A 14027-nucleotide genomic window follows, 5' to 3' on the forward strand; every position below is an offset into this window, starting at 1 on the left:
ACCAAGGCAAATGTGGGAGATTAATATCCCATATATAGTTGTAACTATCATAAAATAATTTGAGTTGAAAAATAATTTCAATCTTCGACTTTAATAAAGAATAAAAATTCAAGTAGGCTTCGTGTGAAATACGGGAAAAACCGGGACACTTTTGCCAAAAAGTCGGGACGGCCAAAAAAAGAGAAAATACCGGGACTGTCCCGGGAAATACGGGACGTATGGTCACCTTAATGCAGTACAATACATTTCTATTGTGAATACTTGATTACGTATTTTCCCCTCTAGATGGCAGCACATTTTTTCCGAATGTGTGGGAAAAATTTTGTCGAAAGGGAAATTATTGAGGGAAATTTCGCTGGAAGAGGTTACCATCACTGGTTTTGTAGTACACGTTCGTTTAATATCCGTACTCATTATGTTAGTCTCGGCGGCTTACATCTCTAAATAATAAAACTAACAAGTATTCAACGTGTTCAAAGCTACTGTTTAAGACAATAGGTAGGAAGAACTTAAATTGTCACATGTTCAAGCCCAAAGTAGGCAAGTGTAATGAAATTGGCAAACTTTGTGTATAATTTCAAGTTTTCTTGCGATTGTAACATTACAATTGGAGATGGTGAAGGGACATCATATTAAAAGGACAAAATGTGAATATCATTCGCTCTTGTGATTTCAATCGAGAACTATTCGAGTTTGTTCTCCTCATATCAGCATGGTAGAATCGATTTATGATTTTCAGTTCCGTCTGATATTAATAGGAGATAGCACTGTTGGGAAAAGCTCTTTGCTTAGAGCATTTACTGAAGCTAAGTTTTCAGAAGTTTCAGAGCCTACAGTTGGTGTAGACTTTTACGCTCGTCTTATAGAAGTACGAAGTGGAGTTCGTGTTAAGTTGCAGCTATGGGATACTGCTGGACAAGAACGCTACAGGTACTGAATGAAAAGGAGAGGCAATTATTTAGTTTTGAAAATAAAACATGATTACAGCAAAGTTCTACATTAATTGATTATAAATATGTGGTTTGTATAATGTTAATTTTTTCTTATTCACTCGCAGATTGTGAACCGTTTTCATGAATTTCTGCAAAAGGAAGATAACCTGCAGCACATATATATATATATATATATATATATATATATATATATATTTTACTGTTTCCTTATTTTTTCAGGGGAAAAAAAAATTACAAATTTAAATTTTGAAAGCAACAGCAGCAGGTTAGCTGCAGAAATCCACAGAAGAAATTGAAGTTGTCCAGTCTCTAGTTTCAGGATTTTTTTTATGCTACCTTACTTTAGTTTCATGAAACCTCATTTATACTAGGAACAGCTTCAATATTACTAAACAAGCACAGATATAGACCTAAAGGTCGGGGGGGGGGATAATGGTAATGTCAATATACACACACATATGGAGAACTCAGAAGCCAATCAGTGTAAGTCACTTTTTTCTGAAAATGACGCGTATTGCAAATGTCTTTTCATTGTTAAAATATGACATTTTGGTATTTAACCTTTTTTATAAGCAAAAGGCAGATTTTAATTTTTGCGTTGTGGAACAGATGCAGTATAATCCAGATCCCTTGGTGACCTGTTTTTTCAGTGCCAAACACGTCTGACAGCCCAAGGAAAAATCGCCAAGGCTGTGACTGACTACGGATGCCAAAAAAAAACCAGCATAGAAAAGAACAAAAGAGGAAACCAACAATAATATTACAAATAATGGTACAAATAAATATTCTCGGTATGAAAAAAATTAAACCTGGACTCCTCGAAATGAATTGATACAAACATAAGTTTCTCTGGGTATCCAGACTCTCTTGGGAATTCCCTCTTAAATACATTAGTCCTTCAGTACGAAGGTTTTAAACAGCTGGCTGATGTGAAAATATATTTAGAAAAGAGAAAATTCAACTGTCCCTGCAGGGAATCTAATCCACATCCTTTCACTTTCCGGGTGAATGCACTAGACCACTAGTCTATATCTTCACATCAGCCAGCTGTTAAAAACCTTCGTATGGATAGTGGAGAGTGACATTACCCTTGGATAGGTCCTTCTGTAGTCGTAAAAATAGATATTCTTCATAAAAAAATAAAACCTGGACTCTCTTTGAAAGATAGTCACTCTGGGTATCATAGGCAGAGATAGACTTGGAAGTCTGAGGGGAGGGGGTCATGATATGATCTCAGTTCATATATATTAGATCAGTCAACTTCACCTTTGATGCTGGGGAGGGGTGCCCCCCCATAGCTCGGCCCATGCTGGGTATCCAGAGTTTTTAAAATAATAAACTATTTTTTTATGGCACTGAAAATGGAAGGGCATAAGTTACAAAAAATAAGAACTATATCTGAAAAATACAACCTGACGGAAACATATTCCTAGTGAGACAAGACACGTTCAGAGAACAAAATGACGCTATTTCAAATACTATTTCACAAAAGACGCCATTTAAATAGCCCGCGTTACTATCGCCACCTGGAATGGAAAATCGAATAAAATTACATTAACCTGGCACCATTATGCCTGCTTGGTGACTTATGGCAATCTGGATTATACTGCATCTGTACCGTTACGAGTTATTGAATGTAGCTTTTTGTATTTGACCTTTTCTTTATTGAGCTTAATTTCCCTATTACCTGCAAGCTTATGCCTAAGGTTGATGCCTTTCAGAGAGTTAGAATCTACGTGCAATGATAAAGGAATTACTGCCTATAACATCTTTCCTATAACATTTGAACAAAAAAAATGCTATTTATAAGGGTTACACATTCAATAATATTAAAAAAATTAAGTTATGATGCATTGCTTATCAGAAAACATTAAGAATGTATAATTAAAGCTCATCATTTTCATGCTCTTTTGTAAGTAAGATTTTTGGCATCGATAAATTTTTAATACAAAATTATATATTTGATTACAATAAAATTGGTTACCCGCCTTTCAAATAAGTCACTGCTTTTTTAATAAGGAAAATTTAAATGCGAATGGCACGGAACAATATCTAGCTTCTTACCAGTAACGAGCATACCAGTGGAATATATACTTCCCATTTTCATGAAAAACTTTTATTATAGGTGGGAAATACATCTGATATCAATAAAATTCATCTATGAACAAAATCCCCAACTTCATACAACTTCACAAGAAAAAATTTTCAATGGTGGGAAATTATTTTTTATCCCAGAGACTTATAAAGGGTTTAAAAAAAATCGCAAGTTATCTTTATATTGCAACAGCAGATGGTACCTGAAATTTTTTTTGTATACATTTTTAATGTTCATTGACCTGCATTGATTGGCATCTGAGCCCTCCATATATTAGGTCTCCCACCCCCGATATTTCTGCTCCCATGAGACTAATCTAAAAATATTTCAGTGATTGAACCTGTAAAATGTAGATATGAGGCATTGTTATGGAACCTTTTTAAGGTAGTGTTTCATTTTCATAAACTCTAACAAAATCGAACAGTGGGAAAGAAAGAAAGGTTCAAAGAAATCGCATATTGTTGTTTAGGAACAGCGAACTAGTTCATAAAACTGTCTGCTCATTAAAAAGTTTGTTTCGAGATTGTATTAATGTTCGTGTATAGAGTCGAACTTCCGTTTCTGAAAACTCGGTACTTAAGTAAAGAAAAAAAATCCTTCCATTTACTAAATTTCCATTTCCTTCCTAAATCAATGTATTTTCACCTCTATTATTTTGAGAAATGTTCTATCTCAAAGATCACACGATGATAGTAAAAAAAACCTAATTACTTTTCTTTTGGACAAATCTGGCTTTCTTCTGGAGAAAACTTTCAAGAAAGTATATTTGTCACAGTATTACAACCCATTGTGATGATGGATCTTGTCAATCGTAGGCAGAAACTATGATTGTGATGGGATAAGTTTCTGCCATTATTTAAATGTAGTTTATCTACTTATTCTTTATTTTTTTTCTGAAAAATACATGATTTTTGTCTTAATTCTTTTTCAATTAAAACATACGTTTTCTGAACTTTTCTCATGGTTTATGATTTATTTTCAATGCAATAAACTAATACCTTATTACAGGGCTTGACAAATCGCAAGTGGCAGATCGTCATGGCAACTAAAAAATTTATATTGGATCTTGAAATTTTTTCTGTGTGATTACTAAAATGATTACAAAAAACATTGAGCTTGGCTCCTGAGATATTTGGTTGGTGCTTACATTTTTTCTTGTTGTCAAGCCCTGCCTTATTGGTAAATGAAGTCTAATAGTATTTACCGGCGTTTTTATACCAATCAAAACTTCCCTGTAAAAAACCAACTATAAAGCTATGATGATTTTGTACAAGCAAGTTAGCAGAAAAAAAAACTTCGGAAGCATTTTAACTTTCTAATTGAAAATTTCTGACTAACAATAATTCTAGTGATTTTATTCATCTTTTGTTCTGCGGATGGAAGTAGAGCAGAAATATTTATAATAAGTTATCAGTATTACATTTAATTTGTTTACATTTTATCCTCTTCTCTGGTAGCCAACTATAGAGATCTAACTGTATGCATCTTATTATAAAATACACTAATAATTATAAACTATTGGTTGAATAAATATTTATCTTTTATAAATTAAAATTTCTACTCTATATATTATCAATACATGATGGCTAATTGTATTTACCAGGTTTTTACCATTTTTACTATGGTATTTACCGGTAAATATTTAGTTTTTATACCATGTCCTGGTTAAAAGTTTGTACTAGTAAAAACCCAACTCTGCTGCAGGGTTGGCACAGTATTTAACATTGATGGTGGCCACTACCATGAATTCAAACACATGCCCGTGTTTTTTAAACTCGACATTTAATTCTGGAAGAAAGGTTATTCAGTGATGTGTCAATGAAACGCAGAGAAAAATTAACACACGCTCTCACATTGAGCGTTGTCAACATACACTCACACACATTTCTCCAGAGAGACATAATAAGAAATACACAAGAAAAGAAAAGCGAAAGGGGCCATTCGAGTATTACCTAAGCAGATTTTTTAGCCATTTTTGATCCCCCCCCCCCCGTGTCAGCAAAATTTTGTCATCTTCTGAAAGGGCGGTTGATGACGTAATCAACCTTCAAACCCCCCCTCCCCCTTGTCATCAAAAGTCAGCAAATCCAAAAACCCCTCCCCCCCTCGATGCTGACTTAATACTTGAATGACCCCAAAGTGTTGACACCAACTCCATCTTGTGTCAGGAGCAAGAGATAAAAAGTTAGGCGTTTCCATCCCACTCGGTGTTGTAATGTTAATTACAACCAATATCAATTCAACACAATACAAAAGAAATTAAAAAATTCTTGAAATGAAAACTTGTACACAACACGTATTGCAAAAGTAATTATGAAGAATCATGAGCATATAACTGCAATGAACAAATGGCATAACATATGCATGTTTCTCTCATCTACAGTTCACACATATAACTATAATGGTAATAATACATTAATACATTTTGCAAGATAAATATATCTATCTTGTGTAGGTATATCCTATCTGAGGCATCGAAATGAACTGAAAAATACATCTAAACACATCACTACTGTAATCAAACATGCATTGCAATTTAAAATGCAACAAACATCTGTACAGTCGATTCAAATTAATATCCATTCTGAAAAGCTTAAAAAACATGCAATGAGGCTTTTCGAATAGACGTCATAATCAGCATCACTAAGGGACAAACACTGGATGATCCCCATAGATCAATGTTAAAATTGCAGATTTTAACGTAGAAATACAGAAATTTAGTGGGGGTTTCCCACCATATCAATAATTTTAAAATTTGAATTGAATTTTTGATTTTCAAAATATTGAGTTCGCTTAGAGATACGAAACCCACAAAAACATAAAATAATGAGCCAGATCCATTTTTGAGATGGATATCCATGCAATAACATTGATTTCAGCTTTTTATTTATATCTTCTCAAGCACGAAAATGAGAATGTCTCCGCATTGTCTTATATTATCCAATTGCACCAATCTATAGTTTAGGATGTTTTGAAATTAATTATGGGCCCATATAAATTACATTGAAGAAATTCGCAGCTTTAATCAAGCATTTTTTGAAGCAAAAACAGGCACATCAATAGCTTGAACTTAAAAAATTGTTTGAAATAGCTTCCTATTAAAAAAGAAAAAAATAGAGATTCATTTCTGTTTCTTTAATTTAGATTTGTGTCTTTCATGAGTCACCATATTGGTTACCTTGTATGTCCCTCAAGAAAGAGGGAAATATCACATGATCCCAAAAGCCTCATGAAATTATGCAGCTAAAATGCACAAATGAAAGCACTAAAATATATCCAATTAAATATGATTAACACAAACACTAGATAAAAAAATTACATGGAGACCCCGGTCACTTTATTTCTCTTGAAGCGGGAGCAAACAAATTTTTGCTATGGATCGTTTGATTAGTCCATTTTTAGTTCATACAGTCACAACGCGAACCTTGTGATCTGGACCTAGAATGATTTCTTTGATTCTTCCAAGTAACCAGTTACATGGTGGCACGCTATTCTCCTTGACAATCACCATGACACCTGGTTGCACATTGGATTTTGAGAAGTGCCACTTATTTCGTTGCTGGAGCGAACTTAGGTAGTCCACCTGCCAATGCTTCCAGATGGCCTGAACAAATCATGTTGTGAGCTGCCATCAAGATGGTTGGCTATCACCAAGGTGGCACAGGTCAGGCTCAACAACGGTGTTAAGCGATCGTCCAATCAAAAAGTGAGTTGGCGTTAGAACCTCAGTCAGTGATGTCCGGCAATATAGGTATAAGTGGTCTGGAGTTCAATATGCCTTCAATTTGGGTCATTTAACAGTCTGAAACTCTTCTAACGTGAGTTTGGAAGACCCAACAGTTCTTTTGAAACGGTGTTTGAAGGACTTGACACTAGTTTCCCACAAGCCTCCAAAATTTGAAGCTCTTGGAGGTAGGAAATTCCATGTGATTTCCTCGAAGGCGAAAAAGTTTGCCACAGATTCATCAGGTTTCACAACCATCTGATGAAGACGTTTCAACTCTGTGTTGGCACTGACGAAATTAGTGCCATTGTTGCTGAATATTGATGAGTATTTCCCACATCTAGCAAAAAACCTCTTCAGACATGCAATAAAGTCGTTGTGGTGGTCGAGTGATCATAGTGACGGACTCACATCGCGAGGTTTCAGGTTCGAACCCTTCCAGTGGTGGTCAGCTGAAGTTGGTTTTCTGTGGTTTCAAACTTCAAGGCGCGAATGCGAGCCGATCTCCCTGTTAAAAAGTCTCGCCACAGAGAGCAACAGGGCCTACAACGCAACAAATATTCAATCATTACACTTCACTCAGAATTTCAAGTATAGATGGCAGTGCTGAAATATCAAGCATAACACTAGCTGCACACTCAGACTGTTAGGTGCACTCACTTTGTTCCAGACTCGGCCACAAAGCTGGGCTGGAAGAGATCTCAGCAACAGGATTAGTCCGGTAGCAGAGCCCCTGGCGTTCATTCATTCAGACATGCAATAAATGCATCCACTGTCAAATCTGATACAAATTCTAGGTGGATTGTTTTGTTTGCCACAAAAATCTACTTCACAAACGTTGAATGGAAAAGTTCTGTCTTTCTTTAGGCAAGTTGGCCATTATTTAACTCAAGAGTGTGATTGGTTATGCACGGAAGCATGCTATACACACTCATGAGCTATTTTTCTTGCACCAAAAAGTTAGACGAACAAGATGCAGTAAGGTTTGAGAACCTACATACAGGTTTTTATGGTGATAGTATTCGAAAATCATTCTCGTTAGTCAGTGTTTGGCTGGTAGAATTATCTGGTGTTTTTGATTGTCTGCTGGGTCATTCCATGTCAAATCACCCAGCCATGGCCACAGATTTTGATAATTTTTTTTTTATTTGTTGCTCTCACCATCCTTACTAACCATGTGAAATATTATTTGCATATGTCTAAAACTTTTTGGGAAAAAAAAATGTTAAAATTTATCAAAAAATGATGACTTTTCCGAGGCTCGATTTTTAAGAGGCATTGTTTGAGAAAATAAATCGTAGGTTTTTCAATTTTCAATATATTCAAGTGAAATTTTCATTAAAATGTTCACAAAAACATACAAAATATGAATAAAATTATTTATACACTTAAACATTTGAAATTTATATACAAAAAAATTGTTAACTTTGTTTTTATGGAATTTTTCATGAGAAAAAATAAAATTTTTCGAACATATTTTTGGACTAGGAGGCACAGCAGTTACCAAAACAACTTTTATTTTAAATTTCTCCTAAATATATGAAATGAAAGACTGGGCAAAAAAAAAAGGGTTTTTTTTTACCGTTAATATATTCTGGCTCGCAACACAAAATTCATCGAAATAAGACTGGGTTGCTGCTATTTCAAATCATTCAACTAGATACTGAAATGAAAACCATCATCTCAGATTTCAATTATTATTTTTTGTTTATTGCTTTTACCATCCTTGTTGACCATGAAAAATTTAATGTACATATGTGTTTCTGGTATGTTTCATACTATGATAGCCTAATCCAGTTTCTTTTTTTAACACTAGAAATTTCAAGAAGTGTCTTTTCTGACATTTTACTTTGGATTCCAGAATGATGTAAAATATTTAGCTAAAATGGAAATTGTTATCATAAGAAAAACTTTTCACTTCAAGTTTTAATCATATTTGCTAACCCTGGATTAGGTTACTCTATGGAGCACATTCTCTGCCTTCAGCAAGATCATAAATGAGATTAGCATCATTTGTAGGTGGGGGCAGTTTGGTTCTAAAGCTGTTGTTTTAGTTTTCTCCATGAAGCAGCAGCAGTGACTTCATCATCACCTGCTGGGATGATAGTCTTATAATCAAATAAGACACCAGCTGCTCTCTAAAAGACAGACCAGTGTGCCACAGTTTATTTCTTCACAGACACTATTATTATTGTTATAACCATCATTGCAATAAGAAACATCACATCTAATATATCACCACTAGGCACTATATACATTAGGTTGTTCTACTCTCTTCCATCTGCCTCAGCTACAACAATCAGGTTGTATTTGATATTTTATTTTTTGTGATTTTATGCCTTGTATTCTAGCTATTCATCAGAAATTTTTTATTACTTGGAAAAACCAATAGGCCTATATTTTTAGTCTTAAAAGACTTCAAAAATATTACAATGTAGAATTTTTTTCACACAAGTGTAACTATTTCGTATTTATCATATACATTAAATATATGTTTATAAAATGTATGTTCTAATAACCAAAGCAATTTTTTTTAATTATCAGTTTTGAAAAAATACCTTTATAATTAAGCATATTAAAAATAACTTAAAAATACATCTATATGTTTAACAATATCTAGATTTATCGAATACAAATAATTATTTAAGCAAAAATATATTATAAAATTGCAAAAGTATGTCCTCATTGCATCATAAGAAATATTTATAGATCAATTAGTGATTAATTAAAGTAATTTTAATTATTTGGAATTTGAACACTTTTCTAAGAATCTTTTCAACATGAATGTTAAATTTAAAATTATTTTATTCAACAATGAATGAATTTAATATAAGTATGAATTTAAACCAAAAACCTTTTTTTCCATCAACCCTGATGTGACACCTTTCATTAACATTTCTAACTATTTCATGAATTTATTTAATCCTTGAATTTTAAAATTTATTAAATGCTTTTGAATTATTGCATGAACTCATGAAACTTAGCGAATACTGTAATAAATATAAAAGAAAGATAAAATATAACTTTTTAAATTTTTTTTTGTTAAGCATGAATCTTTATATCAGGTCAAAATGTAAAAATATAATTAATGTAGTCATGTAAGTACAATTGTGTTTTGTGACTCAAATGTATTAACTGTCAATAACTGCCAAAATAATGTTTATACTTCTATAGTATTTTATTTAATATGTTAATAGGATTAAATTAAAAAAAAAAGAAAAGAAAATTCATGCTGTGCATCCAAAAGAAAGTGTTTGAAAACTTAACTACAAAAAAATCAAATTAAATTTAAATGATTTTTTTGCAATAAGGTTTAAATTTGTTGTAGGTCATAATCTGCATTTCTTTTGTGAGCATATTTAGTGTAAATATCATTTGAATGGATTGAAAATTTGCAAAGTTATTTTCATATATAAGCAATATTGCTTGAATGGTTAGCATTAGAGACGTCATTCGTGGCATTAGAAAACATTTTTTCTCAAAAAGTTTTTGACATATGTACATGAAATTTTTCATGGTCAACAAGGATCGTAAAAGCAATAAACAAAAAATAATAATTGAAATCTGACATGATGGTTTTCATTTCAGTATCTAGTTGAATGATTTGAAATAGCAGCGACCCAGTCTTATTTCGATGAATTTTGTGTTGCGAGCCAGAATATATTAACGTTAAAAAAAAACCCTTTTTTTTTTTGTCCAGTCTTTCACTTCATATATTTAGGAGAAATTACAATAAAAGTTGTTTTGGTAACTGCTGTGCCACCTGGTCCAAAAATACGTTCGAAAAATTTTATTTTTTCTCATGAAAAATTCCATAAAAACAAAGTTAACATGATTTTTTTGCATATAAATTTCAAATGTAAGTGTATAAATAATTTTATTCCTATTTTGTATGTTTTTGTGAACATTTTAGTGAAAATTTCACTTGAATATATTGAAAATTGAAAAAGCTACGATTTATTTTCTCAAACAACGCCTCTTAAAAATCAGTGTGGAACGTAGGTGGATCAAAATCAAAACTAAGTTCTGATCTCAAATAATTAGGACCGCTCCAACACAATTCATTGTGAATTAATTTATCAGGAGACAAGATACGTGACACCAGATCTGCTGGATTGTCTTGGGATCTAACATGGCACCACTTATACCCACTAGTTATTTCCTGAATAACTACCACTCTATGGGCTACAAAAGTTTTCAACAAATGAGGTGAGGTATTGATCCATGCCAGAACAATTTTTGAATCTGACCACAAAATAATGTTAAGTTCTAATCTTAGAGATTCTATGACTTTACTGATCAACTTGGACAGCAACGCTGCAGCACACAATTCTAAACGAGGTATAGTAGCCACCGTGAGTGGAGCCACTCTTGACTTACTACACAAAAGCTTAATGCTGTACATATTTTCAGAAAGAGACCCCGCCCCTGCTTGTAAACTGCTGCGCCATAAGCCTCAGAAGAAGCATCGTCGAATTCATGTATTTCAATTGATCGACCTTCATTAGATAAGCAATAACGATCAATGCATACATCATTAACAACAGGCAGGGCAGTAATAAACTTGCACCATTCGGTTGCTTCCTTTTTTGGAAGCATATTATTCCAGTCCAATTTCAACAACCACAAACGCTGCATGAATATTTTGGTCTTAACTATGATAGGCCTTAGCAAACCCAAAGGGTCAAACACAGGCCCGTCATTTGGGGGGTCAGGGGAGCCATTCCCCCGGCTTTTGAAAATACACTAAAAATGGTATATATATACATACATTGAGTACATGTTCTTTGCCCCCCTGGAAGTTGAAATGATGGCCCTGGTCAAACAATCTCGCTATATCTGAGAGAACTGTGCTTTTGGTGTAATCGGAAGATAGGTTTGAGCTTACCTTGAACGTGAAATAGTCCCTTCAGGGATTCCAAGCTCAATGTTTTCATAGTGACATTGTCCTTGGCATCAAAACTGTATCCATTCTCATCATGGTTGACTGTGTTTACCAGTGTCGAATCGGAACACCACTTGTGAAGTGTCATTCCACAAGTTTGGAGCATCTGTATCAATTGACTCTGAAACTCTAGAGCATCATGTAGCTCATGTTCACCAGCCAAGATGTCATCTACATAAAAGTCAGAGTGTGGTCTTGGACGCATAAGGAAACCAAGATTGTTCTTCTAGCTCAAGCTGTTTCAGCACACGTAGCCAAATACGGAGCGCAGGCTGCACCGTAGGTGGCAGTCAATAATCTGAACACCTTAACAGGATCTTTCAGATTTACTTCCCACACGATTCTCTGCAAATCACAATGGCCAAATTCAACCCGATACATTTTTACTATGTCGGCAGTGAAAGCATATCTATGTTGATGAAATCTCTCCATAATTGAGAATAAATCCTGTTGAATAGTTCCACCATTCATGACCAAATGGTTAAGAGACACCCCTGAAGAAGAGACGGCGGATGCATCAAAGACAATGCAAAGTTTTGTATTCGCACTATCAGGTCGGTGAATGGCATACAGTAGGTGTTGTGATCAACTGCAACAGAGGCGAGTTCTTCCATGTGTCCCAAATCCTCATACTCCTTCATGAAGGATACGTAAAGCTTCTTCATATCTCCATCCTTGTCTAGTCATTTACATATTGTGTTCGATCTTCTACTAGCCATGGGTAAAGAATCTCCCAATTGTGTTTGATCTGATTTAAGAGGTAGTTGCACTACATATCTACCTGCCTCATTTCTAGAATGAGTTTCCCAAAAATGCTTTTCACAAAGAAATGCCTCAGTACTTTCAATAAGCTTGTTTATGTTTACGGATTCCAAGTCCCAAAATTTACTCAAGGTGTTATCTAAATATTCTAATTCATTCGATAAGTGACAATATCACACATTACTTTCTGTTTGGTTTTGCACAGCACTGTAAACTATCCAACCAAAAACAGTTTCTCGCAACGATATTTCAGATGTGGTAATCTGATGTTCATGTAAAATCTCAAAGAATATTCTGGCACCCAATAAAATGTTGATTCTATTCAGAACGTTAAAGTCAGGAGCTGCTAGCCATATATTCTCTGGGGGTAAACTTCAGATTTGTTGATGTATCTGGAAGGACTGAAACCTATCACTTTCAGAACTATTAGCAACTCTAATGAGCGTCTAAACTTATCATCTGAAGATGAAATTACCACATGCAGTTTCTGGTTTGTTTATTAGTAAGCCGCTCAACCCAGACACAGGGACGAAAGTTTTATTTCTTTTCAGCCCAAGTCTCTTTGCACATTCAGTAGTGACAAAGTTTGACTGCAATGCACTATCCAACAGCGCTCTACATGGTTGTAAACAACCTTGTGAATCCCTCATGTATACCACTGCAGTAGCCAGAAGAACGTAGTTATTTGTCACTTGTCGAGGAGTGCTGTTTATGAGGGTCGATGTGCTTGCTGGGACGACTTTCCTTCCTTTTTTTGTTTAGTCTTCTAACGAGTCATTTCTTTTAACTCTATGAAGGAGGGTGTGATGTTTGTAACCACAGATGTTGCAGCCCTTGGACATGCATTCAATTACTGTATGGGAGTTATTTAGACAATTGAAACAAAGGTGTTTCTTTTTCACTATATTTTGCCTCTCATTAATGCTTAACTTATGAAACTCAGAATAATTATAGATGGAGTGTTTTATTTTGGATACAAATACAATGCCACAACAGGCAAATTGCCCAACGAGGTGGCTGACTTAAGAACATCATGGATCCCCGAGCCCTACCTACTACTGCTACACCGCTACACCACACATGCACCCCCCCCCCCGCGGAACCCCCAACGAATTGGTACATGCGGGAATGTGCATGTAGTGAAACCTGACGTGAAGTTTTTTGTTTCTCTGTAATGCTCGTTATGTGTAGTGCTGCCATCTGCCACCAGTTTTTTTAACTATGAGTGAAGTGTTATGATTGAATGATTTATCGTTGTAGGACTGTTGCTCTCTGTGGCGAGACTTTTTAACGGGGAGATCGGCTCGCATTTGCGCCTTGAAATTGGGAACCATAGAAAACCAACTTCAGCCGACCACCGCTGTGGGGTTGGAACCCGGATCCTCGCATCGCGAGTCCATCACTATAACCACTCGACCAATAACCACTATACAGGACATGATTTCCCGTAGTTAGAGGATTTTACAGCAAATGTCCTCGATTTATTTATAGTTGAATTGCGAGGCTCCGATGACACCTTCCCATGCCCGTCATTTGGGGAGGGGGCAT

At 34.7% G+C, this 14027-nt stretch overlaps 1 protein-coding gene across 1 annotated transcript in view; it reads left to right on the top strand.

Moving 5' to 3' along the window:
- The first annotated feature begins 345 nt into the window (after nt 1-345).
- The window catches only part of Rab39 (RAS oncogene family member Rab39), a 141004-nt gene continuing 127322 nt past the window's right edge, over nt 346-14027 (top strand). Inside the window, exon 1 of the mRNA XM_089239585.1 lies at nt 346-930. Coding sequence (XP_089095711.1) covers nt 713-930 — 218 coding nt within the window. The 5' untranslated portion in view covers nt 346-712. The remainder of the gene's footprint in view (nt 931-14027) is intronic.

Source organism: Pholcus phalangioides, unplaced genomic scaffold, assembly GCF_987345545.1.
Source record: "Pholcus phalangioides strain wild (caught in Gottingen) unplaced genomic scaffold, Ppha-v1.0 ptg000011l_1, whole genome shotgun sequence".
Classification (NCBI taxonomy): Eukaryota; Metazoa; Arthropoda; class Arachnida; order Araneae; family Pholcidae; genus Pholcus; species Pholcus phalangioides.